General features: G+C 47.9%; 1 protein-coding gene across 1 annotated transcript; it reads left to right on the top strand.

The window, feature by feature from the left end:
- The first annotated feature begins 2,172 nt into the window (after window positions 1-2,172).
- LOC120303691 (proline-rich protein 36-like) lies at window positions 2,173-22,585 on the top strand. Its single transcript, XM_039333376.1, has 8 exons — window positions 2,173-2,319; window positions 5,471-5,672; window positions 6,632-6,900; window positions 7,867-8,012; window positions 13,937-15,426; window positions 20,320-20,588; window positions 21,709-21,854; window positions 22,106-22,585. Exons 1-8 carry the CDS (start codon window positions 2,241-2,243, stop codon window positions 22,583-22,585), a joined length of 3,081 nt encoding a protein of 1,026 aa, XP_039189310.1. The 5' UTR covers window positions 2,173-2,240.
- The last annotated feature ends 1,332 nt before the right edge of the window (window positions 22,586-23,917 follow it).

The following is a 23,917-nucleotide window of genomic DNA, read 5'->3' as shown; positions in this document are numbered from 1 at the left end:
AAAGGGAGAGTTTCCAAGCTGAGCCAGGCTGGCTGAGGAATTCTGGGAGTTGAAGTCCACGAGTCATAAAAGAGCCAAGGTGGCCTAGCCCTGGCCTAAGCCTAAGGTTTCTTTCTGCTTCTTTCTTCAAAGATGGTGGGGGGGGGATGCTAATCGTTTAATTTGAAGTTTAATTTTAATTTGCAAGTCTTTTTTAATGCTGATACTGTGGACACACTGAGTGTGGCTATCATACTGTGGACATTGACAAGAAGTCCTGGGTGATTTTTCTGCATTTGGAAAATAAATTCTGATTTCTTAAAAATGTGGTAGTTGCCCTCGAGTTACAACCGGTCCCTTGGCAGCCGTTCAGAGTTACGACTGACCGTCCCCCAAAAGTACTGATGACCCAGATTCAATGGCTGCCCCTCCCCCCTTGAAGTGCTCCGGACTGGCCTTCGTCTCTGGCTGTTTGCGTAACCAGCATTTACTTCTGGTTTCTGGGGAAAAACACCCCTGGCAGACAGTCTGTTTGGTCCATAATCATGGAAAAAGAGGTCATAAAAGATCACTCACAGGTCATAAAAGATCACTCACAGGATGACCTGCTTAATGGCCAGCATGGTTCATGACCCTGGTTCCTGGCTCAGTTACGGTTGCGAGTCGAGAACTACTCTATTATTATAACTGTATTACAGTCATACAGTTTTATGTAGTAGTCCTCAGCTTACATGACAATTAAGATAAGATAACCTTTATTGTCATTTTTATACTGTGGGCATGATGGCACACATCAAAAGTGAAATTTAGTTGCCCACTCTCAAAAAACATACATGACACACACCTAAACATACTATGAACAACATATGTATAGACCCACACTCCTACATATACATAGCAAATAAATATTAAATACTGTCCATCTTGAATATATAATGGAAGGAGGAAGCTTGAGAGTTCACATGGTTAATGCTGTATGGAATGAAACTATGGCTGAATCTGGATGTTCTGCTTCGGATACCATGAGCTTTTAGTCCTCAACTTACAACCACAGCCGGGCCCCAAATTTCTGTTAATAAAAGGGTTGTTAAATGAGTTTTGCTTCATTTTACGACCATGTCTCAGTTAAGGGAATCCCTGCCATCGTTAAGTTAATAGCAGGGCAGTTAAGTTGTCAAGTCAAGGACCGCCTGTGTGGGATGTGTGTGTGTGAGAACCCTGTGGACATAAAGCGGGACGGCAGTTTCTTGCTCTCTTGTAATCCCAAGACTGCAAACCCACCGACTGGATTGCACCTGGCGCGGTGCCATCACGGGGTCATCGGCCAGGCCCCCCCTTTTTCCACAGAGGACCTCTCTCCCACAGGGTCCCCTCTGCCCGAGAGGGAGGCCAGTCACAACCAGTTCCCACCAGTTTCTGAACTGGACAATGGCTGGGAGCCTCTGCGGTCAGCGTGGCAATAAAACCCTTGCAACCTTCCAAAGCACAGGTGGTAGTCCTCTGGTTATGACCCCCATGGAACCCAAGCTTTATGTTGCTAAGTGAAACATTCGTTTAGTGAGTTTTGCCCCATTTTACGACTTTTCTTGTTAACTGAATCAGTGCAGTTGTTAAGCTAGTGACAACGATTGTTAAGCGAACCCGTCTTCCCCCCTTGACTTTGCTTGTCACCAAAGGGGAACCACGTGACTCCCCCAGGACGCTGCAACCGTCGTAAATAAGAGTCAGCTGCCAAGCATCACGTGACCATGGGGAAGCTGCAACGGTCGTAAGTGTGAAAAACGGTCAATATAAGTATAAAGACCCTTGTAGAAGATGTTCAAGCCTCCAGAAGCCCCATTGCAATGGGTTTCAAACATGGCACCTTTAAGAGGGCTGGACCGCAACTCCCAGAATTCCCCAGTCAGCCTCGTTCCATTGTGTAGACCAGGGGAAGGCAACCTTGGCTCTTTTATGACTCGTGGACTTCAACTCCCAGAATTCCTGAGCAACTTTGCCATGACCACCAGCTGCCTCCTCAGCAGGTCTTAGGAGCCCCATTACGGCCGGTGCTGTGTGAATCCAAGACAGGCTTGAGTTCACTCCAGGAACTCCTCCACGCCGAAGGCCACCGGTCTGGGCCAGGAGTGGGTGAGTGGCCCTTCCCTTCCGGCCAGACCCGTCTCCTAGCAACTCAGAAGGAGAACCCGCTGATGTCGGCATCTGAGTGCTGTGGCACCACTTGAACAATGGAGAACAGAGGCCAGGAGCCGTAGGTGGGGATGGAGACTCAGCCAGGGCTGCTTCTGCCAATCGTGGTCTTGCTGCAGTTGTGGGGGACACAGGGCTACAATCCAGAGAGTGAGTAAGGTCTGGAGGAGGAGGAGGAGGAGGAGAAGGAAGAGGAGGAGAAGGAGGAGGAAGAGTGTGGGGTCCCTGGTGCTCTCTGAGCTGGGTTGTTTTCTTGCAGACGTTTCATGACCCAAACTAAGTAACATCTTCAGTGCTAGAAGGGAACGGGTTGCATAGAGGAGGAGGAGGAGGAGGAGGAGGAGGAGGAGGAGGAGGAGGAGGAGGAGGAGGAGGAGGAGGAGAATAGAATATCTTTATTGTTATTGTGTAACTCACAACGAATTTAAGTGCTGTCCAGAGTGCCCCACATAGGGTGTCCCTGTTGAGGCCCACACATTGTTGACTGCCCAGTAGGGGCCTGTTTTAAGCCCACCTGGGACTCCTCAATATCCTTGGGACCAGGGCATTTCCCAGTTGTGGGAAGTGGGGGGAGCCAAAGAGGACCCATCCAAGGCTGATCATCCGATCCAACCATCCTCTAGTCTAAAACCCTAAAAGGACCAAACACAACAATTTTGTTCCCAGATTGTCTTAGTGCCCAGAGCAGTCACATGGCTACTTGATCATTGCAAGGTACCCTTAAATACAGCTCAGGCTCATTATTTTACGAAGTTTGGTTGTTACCCAAGACTTTTAATTCCAGATGTGGAGCTCAGGTTTGCTATTTCTAGCAGCCACACCTTCTGTGGGCAGTGAATCACCTACCCGAGGCCTTCGTGGTTGCATAAAAAACCACAACATGCCTCTCCTTTACAAATACCTGGAGCAGCGTTGGGGGTGATGCAAAGAACGGCCCCATCGATATATCCTTCCTCACAAATCCTTGAGGAATTATATCGTACTAAATCAGTGGTTCTCAACCTTTCTAATGCCGTGACCCCATAATACAGTTCCCCATGTTGTGGTGACCCCCAAGTGGGTGTGGCCACCAATAAGAGGGAGTAGGACAGCTAGGGAAAAGGGAAAAAAATGGCGGACAGCGTGGTTTGGCGACCCCCGTGAAATGGTCATTCGACCCCAAATGGGGTCCCGACCCACAGGTTGAGAACCACTGTACTAAATCATAATAAAGAAATAATCTACCCAGAATGGTTGGACACACCTGAAGATCTGGGCCATAAACACCAAAGAAGGTCAGAATGCTACTAAGAGCCTGTTAGTAGCCCAACAACTGCATCTGCCTATGATTCCCAGCCGCCCTAGCCAGCTTGGCCAATGAAAGGAATGCTGGGAACGATAGTCCGACAGTAACTGGGGTACCAGATGACTCTAAACGTACAGAGCACCAAGCAGAGGTGAAACTGAGTGACCTGTGAGACCCATTCCCATTAAAGGACCCCTGTCAGAAATCTCTACCAGTGTTTCTCAACCTTGACAATTTTAAGGCATGTGGACTTCAACTCCCAGAATTCCACAGCCAGCATTGCTGGCTGTGGAATTCTGGGGGTGGAAGTCCACATGCCTTAAAATTGTCAAGGTTGAGAAACACTGCTCTAGACCATGTCAAAGCTGCTTTGGCCACTGCCCCTCCTACTTCACAGCCAATCAAATGTCCCCACAAGAGTCAACCAAGAAGGACATCAGCATAGGCATCTCCTGCTTATGCTGTGCAAGACTATTGCCTCTGATCCCAGAGGTCATCCAGAGCCTCAGTTGACTTAGTGCTCCAAAAGTCCCTCTAACCCGCTTTCAAAGTTCCAGCTGACCGGTTAACCAGATATATACATAGATGTGCACACACAGACACACACACAAACACACACACGTCATGTGACATTTTCTTCTTGAGATGATAACTGCAGGCATTGACAATCTTGCAAAGCAGAAGGTGCTGAAATAGCCATTCCCCCCCCCTCCCAAAAATCAAGATCTACAAGATCTACAGGACCAGGTCACCGTCCTGGGTGGAAACATGTTTCCCGCAAGGATCCGGTCAGGATGGCAAGCAAACAGATCCAGAAGTAGGGTGTGGTGTGATTGATGTCAGGCCAGGGAGAGCGAGAGTGGTGCAGTCTTTCCATATTTGAGGAGCTGCCACGGGAATCCATCTTCAAAGCAGCTGAGGGCAGGTCAGGAAGCAACAGAGGGAAACTAACCAAGGAGAGACCCAATCCAGAAGTAAAGAGAAACTTCCTAACAGGGAGAACAATCAACCAGTGGAACGGCTGGCCTTCAGAAATTGTGGGTGCTCCATCATTGGAGGTTTTGAAGAAGAGACTGGACAGCCATTTGTCCAGAATGGTATAGGGCAGGGGTAGGCAACCTTGGCTCTTTTACGACTCGTGGACTTCAACTCCCAGAATTCCTGAGCCAGCATGGCTCAGCTTGGAAACCTCTCCCTTTCCCCTCAGCATGGCTGGCTCAGGAATTCTGGGAATTGAAGTCCACCAGTCATAAAAGAGCCAAGGTTGCCTACCCCTGGTCTAAGGGCTATTCTAAGTGTTATTTATATAGCCTAGACCAGAGGTAGGCCATTTTGGCTCTTTTATGACTGGTGGACTTCAACTCCCAGAATTCCTGAGCCAGCATGGCTCAGCTTGGAAACCTCTCCCTTTCCCCTCAGCATGGCTGGCTCAGGAATTCTGGGAGTTGAAGTCCATGAGTCGTAAAAGAGCCAAGGTTTGCCTACCTATGGACTAGGCCTACTGTTTCTGATAATCTACTCCTGTCACGCTTAATAGACTAGGCCAGGGGTAGGCAACCTTGGCTCTTTTATGACTGGTGGATGTCAACTCCCAGAATTCCTGAGCCAGCATGAGGGAAATTTTGGCCTCTTCATGACTGGTGGACTTCAACTCCCAGAATTCCTGAGCCAGCATGGCTCAGCTTGGAAACCTCTCCCTTTCCCCTCAGCATGGCTGGCTCAGGAATTCTGGGAGTTGAAGTCCACGAGTCATAAAAGAGCCAAGGTTTGCCTACCCCTGGTACAGGGTCTCCTGCTCTAGCTGAGAGTTGAAGATCTTCAAGGAATCTTCCAACTATATTCTGTAACTGGAAGGAATGCCAGTTTCTGCACCCATGTACCCTTTCCCATACTATTGGGCAGGTGAATCCCCTGATGGTTTGGTGGCTTCTACAAAGATCTGCTCTGGCAGTTCCACACAGCTAGGGTGGGATTGTCTTAGCCCCAGTCTGACCCATTTCACTGTTTCCCCTTCAGCCTGCGGGAAACGGCCCTTGGCGCCCAAGCATGGCCGAAATGTGCGGATTGTGGGTGGCATCGATGCCATGCCGGGCACATGGCCGTGGCTTGTCAGCATCCAGATCCCCTCTTCCAACGGACCTCGGCACTCGTGTGGGGGGTCCCTCCTGACCGAGCATTGGGTCCTCACCGCGGCTCATTGCTTCAAGACCAAGAAGAGGTGTGTACAAAATCGGCATCTGACCGGATCTCTGTAGCGAAGAGGCTGGTGAGGCTGACCCTGGGCAAACACCCAGAGTCGCTCACTGGGGAGATGGGTGGCCTACAGTATACATTTAATAAATAATATTAACCTGTGGATGTGTCAGCCCTGGGTTTGGAATATGCAATCTTTCTCAGCATGTTCACGACTTGCAGTAGTCAGCCTTCGGCAGGGTGTCTTCAGAGGCTGGGCTAAAAGGAATATAAAGCTGACCTTGGGGTAGGAAGAAGCCATTCAGGGTGGACTTTCCCAAAAAACAAAAACAAAAAAAGATCACATGGTCCAGAGTTTGAATGAAATGTGGGAAAGAAACTGAAGGTAACCCACAGGCTTTCTAGATTCTGTTACTTTGCCCTAAATCAGGGGTAGGCAACCTTGGCTCTTTTATGGCTCGTGGACTTCAACTCCCAGAATTCCTCTGGAATGTGCTGGGTCCACCCTGGGAAACTGTGGCGTTTATTTATTTATTTATGAGACTTATATACCGCTTTAAGTGCAAGCACTCTCTAAGCGGTGTACACCAGTAAGCAATGTATATATATATTTACATTGCCCCCAACAATCTGGGTCCTCATTTTACCTACCCCGGAAGGAGGGAAGGCTGAGTCAACCTTGAGCCGGTGAGATTTGAACCACCGACCTGCTGAACACAGTCAGCTAAAGTGGCCTGCAGTACTGCACTCCAACTGCTGCGCCACCTCGGCTCTTATCCCAAGATTCCCCCCACTCCCTTTCCAGGTCCACCTTCCATCACATGCAGATGGTCCACCCGGCCAGGCCATACTAACCTGGCCACAAGGAATTATTATTAGCAATGATTGTTACCTAACTTTAGGAACCACCCTTCTTGACAATCTGGAATTTGGGGAGAGCTTTCTCTCACGGGCTCCTCCTAACCATGCTCTGTTTTTCTGCAGCTCGTTGCATCTTTGGCGGATCGTGGTGGGCGCCACCGATCTTTCTGAGTTGCCAGACGATGTGCAGATACACACTGTGAGCAAAGTCGTGCTCCATCAAGACTATAATCCTCTCACGGAGGAAAATGACATTGCGCTGATAGAGCTGGACAGCCCGGTGGCCTTCAACGACTACGTGCAGCCAGCCTGCTTGCCTCGGGTCACGATGGACTCTAAGACCAACTTCACAAGTTGCTTTGCCACGGGCTGGGGAATCACCGCTGAAAACAGTAAGAAGATGGACATGGGCCAACGAGGAGAGCTTTGAAAATCCTGCAGGGCAGATATTGCTGAATTCCTAAATAGCGTTTCTTTTCTGCTGAAGCATGCAACATTTATTTACCCCACTCTCTTCAGATTTGACAGGACGAGGGTTAACCAAAGTTTATCTTTCATTGCAGGCAGGTTATGCTCCCTGCATGTGTGTGCATGTGGGAGGGAGGGAGGGAGTGTGTTTCTTCTAGTTAGCTCCTGCAATCTTGAGAAGATCTAGAGATGTTATGAAGTTTTAGCTCATACCGTGAGCTGCCCTCTTCTACTCCAATTAAGGGTACAGTGGAGCTAGAAGGGACCTTGGAGGTCTTCTAGTCCAACCCAAGCAGGAGACCCTATACCATTTCAGACAAGCAGCTGTCCAGTCTCTTCTTAAAAGCCTCCAATGATGAAGCACCCACAACTTCTATTCCACTGGTTAATTGTCCTCACCATTAGGAAGTTTCTCCTTAACTCTAGGTTGCTTCTCTCCTTGATGAGTTTCCATCCATTCTTTCTTGTCTTGCCTTCTGGTGCTTTGGAGAATAAGTTGATCCCTCTTCTTTGTGGCAGTGCCTCAAATACTGGAATATTCCTATATCCCCCCCCCCAGTCTTTCTTTTCATTAAACTCGACATACTCAAATCCTTCAGCTGTTCTTCGTATGTTTCTGTCTCCGGGCCTTTAATCATCTTAGTGGCTTTTCTCTGTACTTTTTCCCAAAGACTCAGCATCTTTTTTGCAATATGGTGACCAAAACCTGGATGCAGGATTCCAGGGGTGGCCTTACTAAAGTTTTATAAAGCATTATTGTTCTTTAGACACTTGTGGAAGTCTTGTGATTAGTTCTTAAATAATATGGGGCAGGGGGTGTTGGGAAAGGAGGAACGGCGGACATCCATGACATGGCAGAAGCGAAATTAATCTATTTCCTTTACTTGGAGGTGTGAAGACCTCTGATGTTTTGCAGGAAGCCAAACTGAATATCTTGGACACCCAGAAATGCAACAGCAGTGATTGGTATAACGGGGCAATGAGTCCTAACACCTTGTGCGCTGGTTATGAGGAAGGAGGGCTCGACACCTGCCAGGTAAGGACCCTCTACGCTTACTCTGCTAGCCTCGGTGTTGTGGTCAGCCCCAGTTTGCTTTCCTTCTTATTTTATGATGAAATGACCCCTTTCCCCACAGTCCTTGAAATGCAGGCCTGCATCTCGTTATCTGCTTCTGCTTCGTTAATCAAGGTGTCCCTGTTGCAATCAGTTTAAAGGGCAGCCTGAACGCCAACCTCTGTCGGCGTTTCCTGCTGACACAGGAAAACAGGATTCAAGCAGAAAAATCGATGCCTTAAATGAGGAAATCTATTTTTAAAGGATTGTAACTTTTTAATTAACTGCACCTTACTCCATTTCCTTTGTCTCTCTAACAAGTCCAGATTCATAAAAAGGTGACTCAGCTGAGCCATTCCCTGTGTGTCCGATCACACTTGGCCAATAAAGAATTCTATTCTATTCTATTCTATTCTATTCTATTCTATTCTATTCTATTCTATTCTATTCTATTCTATTCCATTCCATTCCATTCCTATTCTATTCTATTCTATTCTTCATTCTTCTATTCTATTCTATTCTATTCTATTCTATTCTATTCTATTACATTCCATTCCTATTCCATCCATTTTCCTATTCTATCTATTCTATTCTATTCTATTCTATTCTATTCTATTCTATTCTATTCTATTCTATTCTATTCTATTCTATTCTATTCTATTCTATTCTATTCATATTTTCTATTCTATTCTATTCTATTCTATTCTATTCTATTCTATTCTATTCTATTCTATTCTATTCTATTCTATTCTATTCTATTCCATTCCATTCCATTCCATTCCATTCCATTCCTTTCTATTCTTCTATTCCCTATTCTATTCTATTCTATATTATCGAAACTGTCTTAGGAAAAGGGGATGATTATTTTGAGAGAGGAGAAAGACAGGAAGAAGGACATTTGTCTGAAATGGTATAGGGTCTCCTACTCAAGCAGGGGGTTGGACTAGAAGACCTCCAAGGTCCCTTCCAGCTCTATGACAATTCTATGACTTTGCCAGTCACATTTCTCCCCCATTGCCCATCACTGCTTACTTCTCCTGAAAAACTGCACGGGGTGTTTCAAGCCTCAGGCCCTCCAGACTTCCTCCTCCAGAGTCCTCTGTGCTTCCCCACTCAGCTCTCCAGTGAGTTCCAGGTAGAAGTGGTTTGTGCGTATAGGTGTGAGAAAATAGTCTGGTAGCCTTCAACAGGCAGAGACACGTCCTGAGTCCTGATCACACGATTCTGCCAAGCTATGCCTGGTGGTTATGGAAAACAACAGCCATCCGCTTTAATAGGAATCCAAACGGTAGAGAGTTGAAGCAATTTAAAAAAAAAAATGTTATGAAAACGCCCTGATATGAGATCACTGGGCTGCTAGCCTAGGTGGCTGAGAGCCCTGACAAAAGACAGGCAAAGGATAGCACCAGGGTGTGAAAAATAATGGATAATTAATTACTAGGTTAGTGTAGGTCAGGGGTAGGCAACCTTGGCTCTTTTATGACTCGTGGACTTCAACTTCCAGAATTCCTGAGCCAGCCAAGTCCATGAGTCATAAAAGAGCCAAGGTTGCCTCCCCTGGTGTAGGTGAAGGTACTGGGTGAAGGTCCTGAGTCCCAGGTGGGCTTAAAACAGGCCCCTACTGGGCAGTCAACAATGTGTGGGCCTCAACAGGGACACCCTATGTGGGGCACTGTGGACAGCACTTAAATTCGTTGTGAGTTACACAATAACAATAAAGATATTTTATTCTATTCTCTTCCTCCTCCTCCTCCTCCTCCTGCCCGTCTTGTGATGGAATGAGCCCCTGGGGAAGGAGAATGGGGGGGGTCTTGAAAGGAGCACCATGGTTTCCCAGAGAGGAGGCAGCCCTTTCCAGACAGGTTCCCAAGACAAGAGACTGCACAGTCCTACGCTGGAGGAAGAGGCTTAGATGGCCACGCTCCAGAGTCTCCCATTTCTAGTATTTTAGAACTCGATAGCTCTAGTCTGGCAAGGTTCTGCCCATCAGGCTCAATCAAATAAAGCCTTGGATTTCATGATGTTGTCTTTGGGCTTGGCCTGAGACCACCTCACAGGTTTGCTGTGGGTGGGAAACACAAGAGTCAGGGAGATTAAGTCTGCTGACCACCTTGGAGTTGTACCTTAAAAGGCTGAGATAAAATCACAGCCACGAGAACATCCCCTATTCAGGAAATGCCCCCAGCAATATCAGCAATAAGGTGGTCAGCCAGAAACGGTCTTGGTCCCGCGGTCAATCCTGGTTTGCATTCCTCCAGATTTGATGATGAGGTGACCCTTTCCCCACAGTCCTTGAAATGCAAGCTTGCATCTTGTTAGCCGTTTCTGCTTTGTTCATCAATGTTTCTGCATAACAGTCCGTTTAAAGGGCAGTCTGAATCTCAGCCTCTTCTCGAGTTCCGTGCAATTTCCCGCTGACGCTGGAACCGCGATTCAAACAGAAAAATCGATGATTCAATCAGGAAAATTCACTTTTTAAATAATTATTAATTTTTATTAGACTTGACACGAAGGAAGCTGTTGTTAAAGCAGAAACTTGATGTACTCTAGGTGTTTACATGGATCTGAATCGGGTAACTGGTGACACGTGCACAAGCCCCTATGAGTGAATGGAAAAGTTCTAGTACTCAAAGACAAAATGGTTAACTAGGTACATAGCGGTTACCCAGTAAATAATATGACAGCAGCGTTCGAGTATCTGAGGGGCTGCCACAAAGAAGAGGGGGGGTCAACCTATTTTCCAAAGCACCTGAAGGCAGGACAAGAAGCAATGAAGCAGGAGAGAAGCAACCTAGAACTAAGGAGAAACTTCCTGACAGTGAGAATAATTAACCAGTGGAACCACCTGCCTCCAGAAGCAGTGAATGCTCCAACACTGGAGGTTTTTAAGAAGAGACTGGATAGACATTTGTCTGAAGTGGTATAGGGTTTCCTGCCTGAACAGGGGGTTGGACTAGATGACCTCCAAACTCCCTTCCAGCTCTATTCTGATTGATTGAGAATCATATATATGATGGATTCATTCAAACCCAGTTATGGATATTTAGGCAGCGTCCATGATGATGTTATCCATCCTGGCAATGCTCTGGGCCAGGTCTCCCCAGGGTTCCCGATCTTGCTCTGCTTCTTTCAGTCGTTCTGTGCTCTGGCTGGTGTCACCTTTGAGGGTGTCCAGCCACGCCATGTCGTCTGGGGGGGGGGCTGGTTTCCTTTTTCCGCTAACTCTTCCAAACAGATTTGCTTTCTCCAGCGAATTCCCCGCATGGTGTGGCCAAAATAAGTCACATGCAGTTTTGTGATTTGGGCCTCCGGTGACATGCTGGCATTACCTGCTCCAGTACTTGCTTCTTCATCACCCTTGATTATAGATGAAGTGGTAGAAGAACTTGACTTCCCTGGCCAGGGGCAAGAGATGCTAAAACAAGCATCCTTAAGCGGAGCAGAAGTACTGATGGGTGATTGGAAAGTGACAGTTGCAGAAATGGAGGAATCAGGCATCATCAGCAGCAGAAGAATACAGTTAGTCAGCCAGGACACTTCCTGGTGCATGGCTGTCAGGTTTTCCCCAACCCTCGACTCCATTTGATTTAAGTGCTAGATTCTTTTACTAAGGATTAGTGGTTGCAGTGAAAGTAAAGCTAGATCTGAATATTCCTACGCAAAGAATAGAATAGAATAGAATAGAATAGAATAGAATAGAGTAGAATAGAGTAGAATAGAACAGAATAGAATAATGGAATGTAGAAGAATAGAATAGAATAGAATAGAATAGAATAGAATAGAATAGAATAGAATAGAATAGAATAGAATGGAATGAAGTAGAAGAATATAATAAAATAGAATAGAATAGAATAGAATAGAATAGAATAGAATAGAATAGAACAGAACAGAACAGAACAGAATAGAATAATGGAATGAAGTAGAAGAATAGAATAGAATAGAATAGAATAGAATAGAATAGAATAGAATAGAATAGAATAGAATAATGGAATGAAGTAGAAGAACAGAACAGAACAGAATAGAATACAATAGAATAGAATAGAATAATGGAATGTAGAAGAATAGAATAGAATAGAATAGAATAGAATGAAGTAGAAGAATAGAATAGAATAGAATAGAATAGAATAGAATAGAACAGAATAGAATAGAATAATGGAATGAAGTGGAAGAACAGAACAGAACAGAATAGAATAGAATAGAATAGAATAGAATAATGGAATGTAGAAGAATAGAATAGAATAGAATATAAGGAACAGTTGCGAGAATTGGGTATGTCTAGTTTAACAAAGAGAAGGATAAGGGGGGACATGATAGCAGTGTTCCAATATCTCAGGGGCTGCCATAAAGAAGAGGGAATTAAGCTATTCTCCAAAGCACCTGAAGGCAGGACAAGAAGCAAGGGATGGAAACTAATCAAGGAGAGAAGCAACCTAGAACTAAGGAGAAACTTCCTGACAGTTAGAACAATTAATCAGTGGAACAGCTTGCCTCCAGAAGCAGTAAATGCTCCAACACTGGAAGTTTTTAAGAAGAGACTGGACAGCCATTTGTCCGAAATGGTGTAGGATTTCCTGCCCAAGCAGGGGGTTGGACTAGATGACCTCCAAGGTCCCTTCCAACTTTACCATTATTATTATTATTAGAATAGAATAGAATAGAATAGAATGAAGTAGAAGAATAGAATAGAATAGAATAGAATAGAATAGAATAGAATAGAATAATGGAACGAAGTAGAATAGAATGGAATGGAATAGAATAGAATAGAAAATATGGAATGGAATGGAATGGAATAGAATAGAATAGAATAGAATAGAATAGAATAGAATAGAATAATGGAATGTAGAAGAATAGAATAGAATAGAATAGAATAGAATAGAATAATGGAATGAAGTAGAAGAACAGAACAGAACAGAACAGAATAGAATAGAATAGAATAGGAATAGAGCTGGAAGGGACCTTGGAGGTCTTCTAGTCCAGCCCCCTGCTCAAGCAGGAGGACCTACACCATCTGAGACAGGTGAGTCCAGTCTCTTTTTAAAAACTTCCAGCGATGGAGCACCCACGATTTCTGAAGACAAAGCCGTTCCACTGGTTAATTGTTCTAATTGTCAGGAAGTTTCTCCTTAATTCCAGGTTGCTTCTCTCCTTCGTCAGTTTCCCGCCATTGTTTCTCGTCCTGCCCTCTGGGGCTTTGGAGGATATTGTGACCCCCTCTGCCTTGTGGCAGCCCTTGGGATACTGGAATAACTGCCATCATGTCTCCCTGTTTCTTCTTTTCTTTAGACTGGCCAAGAGTTACACATTTTCCCTTCTCCCACCCCCCCCCCGACTGGTCCTTCATCATCCAGTGGGGTACCGTCAAGGTGTTTTGGGAACTGCTCACCTATTTGGTGTTCAAGGGGTGCTCCAAAGGCTTTGTGATTGCACCCAAGGCGCCTGTGACTATTGGTACAGGTAGTCCTTGACTTACAGCGGTTCATTTAGTGACTGTTCGAAGTTACAACGGCACTGAAAAATGTGACTTATGACCATTTTCCACACTTATGACCACCGCAGGATCCCCAGCGTCACGTGATTTACATTTGGATGCTTGACAGCTGGTTCATAGTTATGATGGCCACAGTGTCCCAGGGTCACGTGACCATCTTTTACGACTTTCCAACAAGCAGAGTCATCGTTGCAAGGCAGATTCACTTAACAACCCCGTTACAAACTTAACAACTACAGTGAGTCACTTAAGAACTGTGTCAAGAAATTGTAAAATGGTACAAAGTTCACTTGACAAATTTCTCATTTAGCAACTTGAATTCTGGGCTCAGGCGTGGTCATGCAGGGAGGACGTCTGCCGCCCCAGTGTTCCCCGTTTGCTCAAGTGACGCTTCCCCCTTTGCTCTCTCTCTCTGCAGGGGGACAGCGGGGGCCCATTGATGTGCAGGACTTCCCCCGCCTCTCTGTTCTACATTTTGGGGGTCACCAGCTGGGGCAAGGGCTGCGGGGAGGCGAACAGCCCGGGAATCTACACGTCTGTTCGGCACTTCCTGGAGTGGATCCTGGGAGAAATGATTGAAATCGACGAAGGGACCACCTCAGAAGAGGACCATCCCCCAAAGCACAGGCCAAAGAGCTCTGTGACCCTCCTCCCCACCAGAACGGTGGCTTCACCCCCCGTAGAAGACCTGGAAGAAAACTCCATGGACAGCTCTGCAGAACCCTTCATCGCGTCCAACGAGGGCGAGGAGGATGACCGAGAGGAGGCCACTCTGAGGGCCCCGTTGAGAGAAACAGAGGCCACGATTGCCCTGCAAGACCCCTTCGTTCCCTCAGGGTTTTTACCTCCGTCTCTAGAACCTCCGTACATCCCTCTGGAGCAGCTGGTCACCTTGGAGCCCCCCTTCTACCCCAAAGAATTACCTCCGACAGCCTTGCCCCTCCCGTACATCCCTCGAGAAATCCCCCCGACGCCTCTGAAGTCTCCGTTCATTCCTCCGGAAGTCAAGATCAGCGTGGAGCCTCCCTACATTCCCGAACAGGAGCCATATCTCACTCCAGAGCCCCCTGTTCTCCCCACGCAGCCCAAGTATGTCTCCTCCCTGTCAGCTGATAAGTCAAGGTCCCATCTCTTTTTATTTGGGGGGTCCTCTTCTGGAAGAGCTCTAGAACCCCCACGTATTCCCTCAAAGATATCCCGCTCTATTGAGGACCCCTACACTCCTCTAGACCCCCCTTACACTCCTCCAGAGCCCCCCCAAGCTCCCCCAGAGCCCCCCCACACTCCTCTAGATTCCCCACGGGCTCCTCCGGACCCCCCCTACACTCCTCCACACCTTCGGTTTATCCCCCCAGTGGCAACCGTCCCTCTGGAGAGGCCCTACATTCCTCCCGAGACACGTCACCGCATCGAGCGCCCTTATACACCTTCGGGAGACCTATACATCCCCCCAGAGTCCCCCTTTGTTCCTCCAGAGAGCCCCAGATTATTGCAGCACCCCTACACCCCCCAGCAGCCCCCCATCACTCCTCTACAGCCCCCCTTCATTCCCAGAGAGGAAACTGCTCTCCTGGAGCAACCTTATCTTCCCCCAGCAAGACCTCCCCACCTGAGGCCTCCTCGTGTTCCTCCGGAGCCCCCCCTGGCTCCCACATGGCTTCCACACAACTCTGGGGAAAGAGAAGCATCTCTGGAGCACTTGGACGTTCCTCCAGAGAAGGTCCGCCTTCTGGAGCCCTTCTACGCCCACCAAAGGAAAACTCGCTCCCTGGAGTCCTCAGAGTCGCCCGAGAGGGATGTCCCTCCGCAGCTCTCAGCTGGTCCTCCAGCTGACCCACCAACGCAGGATGTGCCTGTGGACCTGAAGGCCCCATCTCTCACCCCAGGGACTCTTGAGCACCAGCAGCGGCTAGAAGCTCCTCCAGACAAACTCTGAACTCCTCACATCCTCTCCAGATGTGATGAGTGAGCAGCGGGTGGAGCACGCCGACCCTCTGCTGGAAACCTTGGATCCAGAGGTCCTATGACGGGACTCAAACAATCCATGGGTTGTTTGAGAAAGAAGCCGCCAACCCTGGTGTAGCCTGTTAGGGCCCCTTTGCGTAACCCAATCGCAGGGCCAGTGAACGAAAAGGCATCGCTGCTTCTCTTTGGGCAAGCTGCCTTTCTTTCTCGTAATGGACTTTTATTCTATTTTTTTTAAAGAGTGCTATTTAAGCTGCCCTGGGAAACCTTTTAAACAGGAAGGTATATAAACCAACAGATCTAATCTTGAAGGACGTCTTGCTTTTCTTGAGTCTGGCAGTTGTGGGAAATGCCGTGAGTTGCAAACACTCGGCCCATCTGGGACGGTCAGCTATTTCCCAGGTCTTCTGGCGGTTTGCATTTCAAGAGAGGGTTGGTCTTTGAGATCAAGTGGATCCCTGCTGGAGCCCATCATCGAGCAATGGGCCATACCAATTTCCCAGAGAAACACCCCCCCCCCCGTGTAAGCTGGCAGGAAGAGCCACCGTATTATAGAACAGGGGTCTTCAAACGTGGCTCTTTGATGACTTGTGGACTTCAGCTCCCAGAATGCCTCAGCCAGGCGTGCTACGCTGGCTGAGGAATTCTGGGAGTTGAAGTCCACAAGTCTTCAAGTTGCCAGGTTTGGACAGCCCTGCCTTACACCAGGGGTCTTCAAACTTGGCCCTTCTATGACTTGTGGACTTCAGCTCCCAGAATTCCTCAGCTAGGCACGCTGAAGTCCACAAGTCATAAAAGGGCCAGGTTTGAAGACCCCTGTTGCAGAAGATAAACTTAGCATCCTAACGGGTTTGCAAGGCAACTCCTTCTCCAAGCCTCCGAATGCAGGTAGTCCTCATTTAGCAACCACTATAGAAACCAGCTATTTGGACATTAAGCGAAACCACACCTGTGCCTACAATCTGACTTCAGCTTTGCTTTGGTTTACACGCAGTGTTTCCCAAACTTGACAATTTTAAGGCATGTGGACTTCAACTCCCAGAATTCCACAGCCAGCGTTGCTGGCTGTGGAATTCTGGGAGTTGAAGTCCTCATGCCTTAAAATTGTCAAGTCTGGGAAACACTGGTTTACAGACTGTAAGGTTGGTCGGTTGGCAAATGAGGTAGTTGCTAAACAAGGACTCCCTGTGTAACATTTAATTCTTAAGAGGGGGTGCAAAGAAGGAAGCCCTGGGTCTGCAGGCAGTAGGGACGCCCCCTTCGGCAACCCCCCCAGCCCACTCAGAAAGGGGGGCACAGACATGTTTGAGGAGAGGTGAGTTTGAAGAGGGGTGAGCAAAATAGGTGAGTTTATCTTACTAGATGTGTCCAGTCTAAGAAAGAGAAGGACTAGGGATGACATGCCATCAATCTTCCAATATCTGAGGGGCTGCCACAAAGACGTGTGTGTGTGTGTGTGTGTGTGTGTGTGTGTGTGTGTGTGTGTGTGTGTGTACCTATTCTCCAAAGCACCTGAAGGCAGGATAAGAAGCAACAGATGGAAACTAATCAAGGAGAGAAGCAACTTAGAATTAAGGAGGAATTTCCTGACAGAACAATTAACCCGTGGAACCACCTGCCTCCAGAAGTTGTGAATGCTCCAACACTGGAAGTTTTCAAGAGGAGATTGGACAACCATTTGTCTAGAGAAGATAGCATGTATCTCTTGCTTGAGCAGGGGGTTGGACTAGATGACCTCCACGGCCCTATGATTCTATGCCGGGACTTCAGATATTCTCTTTCATGGTAAACAATGCTAAGTTGACAAAGGGTGAGAAGCAGGAAGGCGAAGGAATGATGTTGGATAATTGGCTGAATGTATTGGATGAAAGCAATGTAACTCAGTATGCCTGTTTGTGCTTTTCTGCCTTGCAAACCATCCTGGCCTCCACCACAACCACGGAGTGTGTCCTTACACGGCTTTGTGTTTTCGAAGATTCTCGGCATTCCCTCTCTGAGGATCTCTGCACTTCCTCCCGCCACAGCTTTGTCCGTCTGTCCCTTCCACCGACCCCCTTGCTTCCCCCGTTGCTCTGGGGGTCGGTTGGCGCCTCTTTCACTCCCTCCAGGGGGCTCAAACACTTCGGAATAACCCTTCTGCGCCACCAAAGGTTTCCCTGTCCCTCCTGTCTCGGGGGGGCCCCAGTGGGGCCCTCCTTCAGCTGGAGGTGCGCTCTGCTTTTCCAAGGGTGACAGTCGACACAGAGAAAGGCTAAAGTCCTAGAAGGGCTCTGCAAAATAGCACTGATGATGTTACCTAGTTGGGTGATGAAATATCTGCAAGAAAAGAAGCTCAAAGAGCACCAAGGACCCCACAGTTATCCTCCACCACCTCCTCCTCCTCCTCTGTGTCCTCCTCTCCTCTCCTCTTTCTCCTCTTTCTCCTCCTTTTTTCCTACTCTTTCTCCTCTCCTTCTCTTTCTCCTTCTCTTCTTCTTCCTCCTCCTTTCTTTTTCCTCCTCCTTTTTTCCTCCTCTTTGTCCTCCTCCTCCTTCTTTCTTCCTCCTCCTCCTCTTTTTTCCTCCTCCTCCTTTCTTCTTCTTCTCCTCTTTTCCTCTTTTTTCCTCCTCCTCCTTCTTCCTCCTCTTTTTTCCTCCTCCTCCTCCTCCTCTCTTCTTCTTCTTCTTCTTCTTCTTCTTCTTCTTCTTCTTCTTCTTCTTCTTCTTCTTCTTCTTCTTCTTCTTCTTCTTCTTCTTCTTCTTCTTCTTCTTCTTCTTCTTCTTATTCTTCTTCTTCTTCTTCTTCTTCTTCTTCTCTTCTTATTCTTCTTCTTCTTCTTCTTCTTCTTCTTCTTCTTCTTCTTCTTCTTCTTCTTCTTCTTCTTCTTCTTCTTCTTCTTCTTCTTCTTCTTCTTCTTCTTCTTCTTCTTCTTCTTCTTCTTCCTCCTCCTCCCTGCAAGCCCCTCTCTCTTCTAGCCCCGAGGATGTTCCCTAGTTGGGTCAGGGAATGTCTGCAAGAAAACCACCCAGCTCGGAGAGTGTCAAGTACGAAAAGTCACAGAGAGAGAAAAAAAGAAAGAATATAATTTCATATAATTGAAACTTGTGTGGTCCAAACGACTGCCAGCATGCTTCTTCCCTGGGACCCGCTTGGGAGGGTTGATAGCTAAGCCTACATTGGCATACCTGCCATGTCAACAGTGAAGAAGAGAAGGTGGCACCATGGGCTGTGTCCTTGGGAGCCCCCCAACGCCTCACGGCCGGTCCCACTTGGGGGAAAGCTAGGACCTCCGGGCCTCGCCCACCCCCTGCCCCAGGCCAGCCCCGTCTCCCAGCAACGCTGCCAGGGAACCCACTGATGTCAGGCCTCTGGGTGGTGAGGATGACTCGAACAATGTGGAACAGATGCCTGGATCCCTCCCTCGGGATGGGCGTGCCAGGGGGGTGTCTTTGGCTGGCCGGGGCCCTGTTGCAGCTGGTGGCCACACACAGGGACGGTCCAGAGAGTAAGCCGGGCTAGTGGGGAGGAAAGGGGTCAGCTTGATGTTCTCGCTGGCAGGTGTGGCTGTGGGTACCTTAGCAGCCCCTCTCCCATCTGACTGCAGGCTGCCCTCACCCATGCCTCGTGCTGCTTATCAGGGAGTCGTGGATTATGGTTAGTTGTTGGGGTGGGTGGTTTGGGGAGAACCCAGGTATCTGAGGCTGGAACCGTTAGCCCTTGCGAAGCAGTTTTTGGGCTAACTGGCTCAAGCCAAATTCTCCGGTAAACAAGAGGCCGTTAATCACATCAATTATTTAGCATTTTCTTCCAGGATTTGCTTCGGTGCTATAGGCGGTCCTCGACTTACAGTCGTTCATTTAACGACTGTTCAAAATCACAAAGCGCTTAAAAAAGGGTCATGACCGTTTTTCACACTTACGACCGTTGCAGCGTCCCCGTGGTCACCTGGATCAAAATTCGGATGCTTGACCACTGACTTGCATTTAAGACAGTCGCGGTGTCCCGACCCCTTTTTGTGACATTCTGATCAGGGGAAGCCAGATCCACTTAACGACCGTGTGACTAACTTAACAACGGCGGTGATTTGCTTCACGATTGTGGCAAGACCCACTTGACAATTGTCTCGTTTAGCAACAGAAATGTTGGGCTCTGTTGTGGTTGTAAGTAGAGGACCACCCGTGTTTCCACCCAAAACCGCAACTGACGCCTGGCCTTGTTATTTCCCCCCAGCCTGTGGGGGGAGACCCTTGGCCCCTGACCCGGGCAGAAGCATGCAGATCGTGGGAGGCATCAACGCCTTGCCTGGCAGCTGGCCGTGGCTGGTCAGCATCCAGGCGCCGTCTTCCAAGAGACCTCAACACCTGTGTGCAGGGTCCCTCTTGACCCCCCACTGGGTGCTCACGGCTGCTCATTGCTTCACATCAGGAAAGAGGTAAGAAACCCACATCTGGCAGCCCCAGAATCCCTTGCAAGACCAGAGGTGGGTGGGTGACTCAATTTGGAGTTTGCCCCTTGGAGGCAGCTGACGGGGAACATCTGGAATTGTGCCCGTGCAATTGTGCACCTACTACTCGCACGGAGCAATTGCCCCTCTCCCCTACTGGGCCACCAAGCCGGCAAGTTTGGGGACCGTTGGTTCAGATCAGGGGTCTTCAAACGTGGCCCTTTGATGACTTGTGGACTTCAATTCCCAGAATTCCTCAGCCAGGCACATGTGCCTGGCTGAGGAATTCTGGGAGTTGAAGTCCACAAGTCATCAAAGGGCCATGTTTGAAGACCCCTGGATTAGATCAACTGGAAGCGTGATGCTCACCTGGAGAGCTGACTTTGAAACATCCGTTGGCCCCCTGTTCACAGTTCGTCGCAACCCCAGAGGATCCTCATTGGCGCCACGGACATTTCCAATTTGCTGGACACGGTGCAGTTGCGTTCCGTGTCCCGCATCGTCCCCTACCAGGATTACAATCCACAGAGCAAGGTCAACAATATTGCGCTGGTAGAACTCAGCAGTCCGGTGACTTTTGACGACTATGTTCAACCCGCTTGCTTGCCGCACAGCCCCATGGACTCCGAAGCCTTGTTCTCAGAGTGCTACGTCAGTGGCTGGCGCACCACCACCCAGAAGGGTAAGCGAAGAGGTATGTAAGTGAGCCAATCTAGAACTAAGGAGAAGTTTCCTGACAGTGAGAACAATTAACCAGTGGAACAGCTTCCCTCCAGAATTTGTGGCTGCTCCATCACTGGAGGCTTTCAAGAAGAGACTGGACTGTCACTTGTCTGAAATGGTATAGGGTCTCCTGCTTGAGCAGAGGGTTGGACTAGATGATCTTCGAGGCCCCTTCCCCAACTCTGTCATTCAGTTAGTCTGCTAATTCTGGGAATTAGTCCACAAGTCACAAGTCACTTCCTTTATGTTATCTTTTCCTGATTCCCACCAATTGTACTTGTTTTTCTATTCAATTAGTTTCCATTGTATTGTAGGTTTAACTGACTCTGAAGATTCATCATATTGATACATATTTATCAATCCCCCCCTGTATTTCTGTATACTCTGATGAATCTTCATTTTTGGCTATTAGATAACATAAATTGAATCTGTACATCTTCCCCAGAGATGATTTTTGCTACTGACCTCAGTGTTTTGGTGCAAAATGAAATACAGCAGGGTAAACGTTGGAGACAAACACAACACATGATACCTATCACAACTATAAACACTAGTCCTATAAATATTTGTTTTAACCATCCAAAATTGGGAAGCCAATTTGTTAACCAGCTCCAACCTTTAGAAAATGCTGTTTGTGCTAGGGGTGATGGTTTATCCTTTGAGCAGTCCGGCCTTCTCTGCTAGTTCAGGCTCCTGCCTTAACATTATGGCCCTTTCAGGAAGTGGGTGGTCAAGGCTGGGGTTGTGACATTATTGTGGATTTACTGCACAGTGGTGGGATTCAGCCAGTTTGCACCTCTTCGGCAGAACCGGGAGCTAATTTTTGGTTGCCCAGGCCCAGAACAGACTTCCAGAAGAGGCATCCACACAGAGAACCGGTTGTTCACCTGTTTGAATCCCACCACTGGATTTGCAGCTCATTTGGCTTTCTCTCCGCTACCGTGGATTCAGGCTGGAAAACGGGGGAGATGGAGGGTGAAAGGAGGTAGACGTTTCTTACAGAAGTAAGAATTATGAAGAACAATCCTCAGGGGGAAAAAAAGCCACAATATCCCGCTAATCTGTAATTTTTGCTCCAGGCAGGAAGACCTCTGCTATCTTGCAGGAAGCCAGAGTGAAGATTCTGGAGACCAGCAAATGCAACAGCAGCTGGTGGTACAATGGGGCCATGAGCCCTCACACCTTGTGCGCTCGATATGAAGATGGAGGCATTGACACCTGCCAAGTAAGAAACGACTTTTTCATCCTGTGATAGTTCCTGGATCTCTTAGCATCTCCTGGTTTTTCCCTTCTGCTGGCTCATAGTGTGCAGGTATTTTGTGGACACCACCACAGTAAGCAGAAGATACTGCACACAATGCGTTGTAGTTTTCCTTCACCCAAGGGGACTCTCTCTCTCTCTCTCTCTCTCTCTCTCTCTCTCTCTCTCTCTTTCTTTCTTTCTTTCTTTCTTTCTTTCTTTCTTTCTTTCCACAGGGGGACAGTGGGGGGCCCTTAATGTGCAAGACCTCCCCCACCTCTCCCTTCTACGTGGTTGGGATCACCAGCTGGGGCAAGGGCTGCGGCGTGGGAACCAACCCAGAAATCTACACTTCCACGCAGCCCTTCCTTGAATGGATCTATGGGGAAGTGGCGAAGATGGAAGGGGTGCCTCTCCAAGAGAAGAGACCCTCGAACAGAGCTTGGGCTAAACACGCGACAATGTTCCCAGCTTTCAAGATTGCCTTGACACAGTTCCCCGAGAAATATTTGACGGAGGACCTGATCTACTTTCCTACGACTGAGCTTCCAGAAGCAGACCAGGTCCCTTTGCCCAAAGAATCCCCTCCAGCACCCCCTGACACCACTTATGAGATAGGCAGAGTGCTTCTGCCCATAGATGTCTCTTCATCATCCCCTCTGAATCCAGAAATGGTGGCCGTGCATCTTACTAGATATTCACCTAGCAGAACGTGACCCTCTCCAAATCTTTTCAGAAGGCTAAATGATGACACTGTCCATCTCCAGTTGTTGAAAGCCAGGGCATGTCTTTCCCCAGAGACAGAACGGGGCATCCTTGTGCCCTCCGTATTCATCCATCCTACAACTTCATCCTCATCCCTTGAACTTCTAGATCTCTCTCTAGAGGTAATGCTCGCCTTAGAACCCGCACGTGGTTCCCTCCACATCAGGCCCACAGCTCTAAGCCCTCTCAATACCCCTGGAGATAAATCTTGCTATAGGCCTCCCGGAGTAAAAGCAAATTTGGATTGTGTCTATCAGAAGAAGCTCGATCAGATACCAAAGTCCACCAGTTTGCTGATGCTGTATACAGAAACCCCTTGCACCTTTTATGACTTGTGGACTTCAATTCCCAGAATTCCTGAGCCAGCTATGCTGGCTCAGGAATTCTGGGAGTTGAAGTCCACAAGTCATAAAAGGGCCAAAGTTCCCCACCCCTGATATAGAAGATGACATTGCAACTCCATAGATCTGCCAGAGCTATTTTATTGGAGGATCCATAAATATCCAAAGAAGCCCTTTTCACCCTCGACCAAATTCCCCATAAATAGTTGCCTAGTCGCCTCTTTGTGGATTGCGTGTCTACTACTGCAGAGGGACCAAGCATTCTCCAAAGTCCCCATAGGTTCCCCTAGGCGCAGCTGAAATTTGAAAGTTCTAGATCAGGGGACTTCAAATGTGGCCCCTTGATGATGTGTGGACTTCAATTCCCAGAATTCCTGTGTCTGGCTGAGGAATTTTGGGAGTTGAAGTCCACAAGTCATCAACAGGCCACGTTTGAAGACCCCTGTTCTAGATAAACTGATGTTCTTCATCCATCTTCTGAAAGTAACGTTGCATCTGGGAACCTGCAATACTCTGCAAAATGAATGCTTGTGTCTAGCTTCCCATAGATGCATGGCTGGATCCTAGACTTTCTCTCCAAGGTCCATGGTTATCTTCTGTGCCCTTTGGCCAAAGCAATATCTTGACTCTCAACTGGCCAGTTGCATCTGAGGACACACATAGGAACAGATGCCAGCCCTTTCCCCAACACAATTATTTGTCCCCATCCTTCGTGTGTGTTCCCAAAGGTGCAGTGATGGTTGGAAAGCACAATCTATGACAGATGTTCAACTTGAGATGGTCAGGAACAGATCTTTTAATGGGCATCTTTGGACAAAGGTGACCCCTTCAGCCCTGGACATCACTATAACACATGGACATCTGACCGAATGGTCAGTAAGCCAAGCAAATAAACTCTCTGTCTTGGTTTGTTTGTTTCACTGAGGACTTTGGGATGGTTAA

Source organism: Crotalus tigris, unplaced genomic scaffold (assembly GCF_016545835.1).
Source record: "Crotalus tigris isolate CLP2741 ecotype Arizona unplaced genomic scaffold, ASM1654583v1 scf7180000024475.591531, whole genome shotgun sequence".
NCBI classification, from domain to species: domain Eukaryota; kingdom Metazoa; phylum Chordata; class Lepidosauria; order Squamata; family Viperidae; genus Crotalus; species Crotalus tigris.
This window is presented reverse-complemented; position numbering and strand designations above follow the sequence as displayed.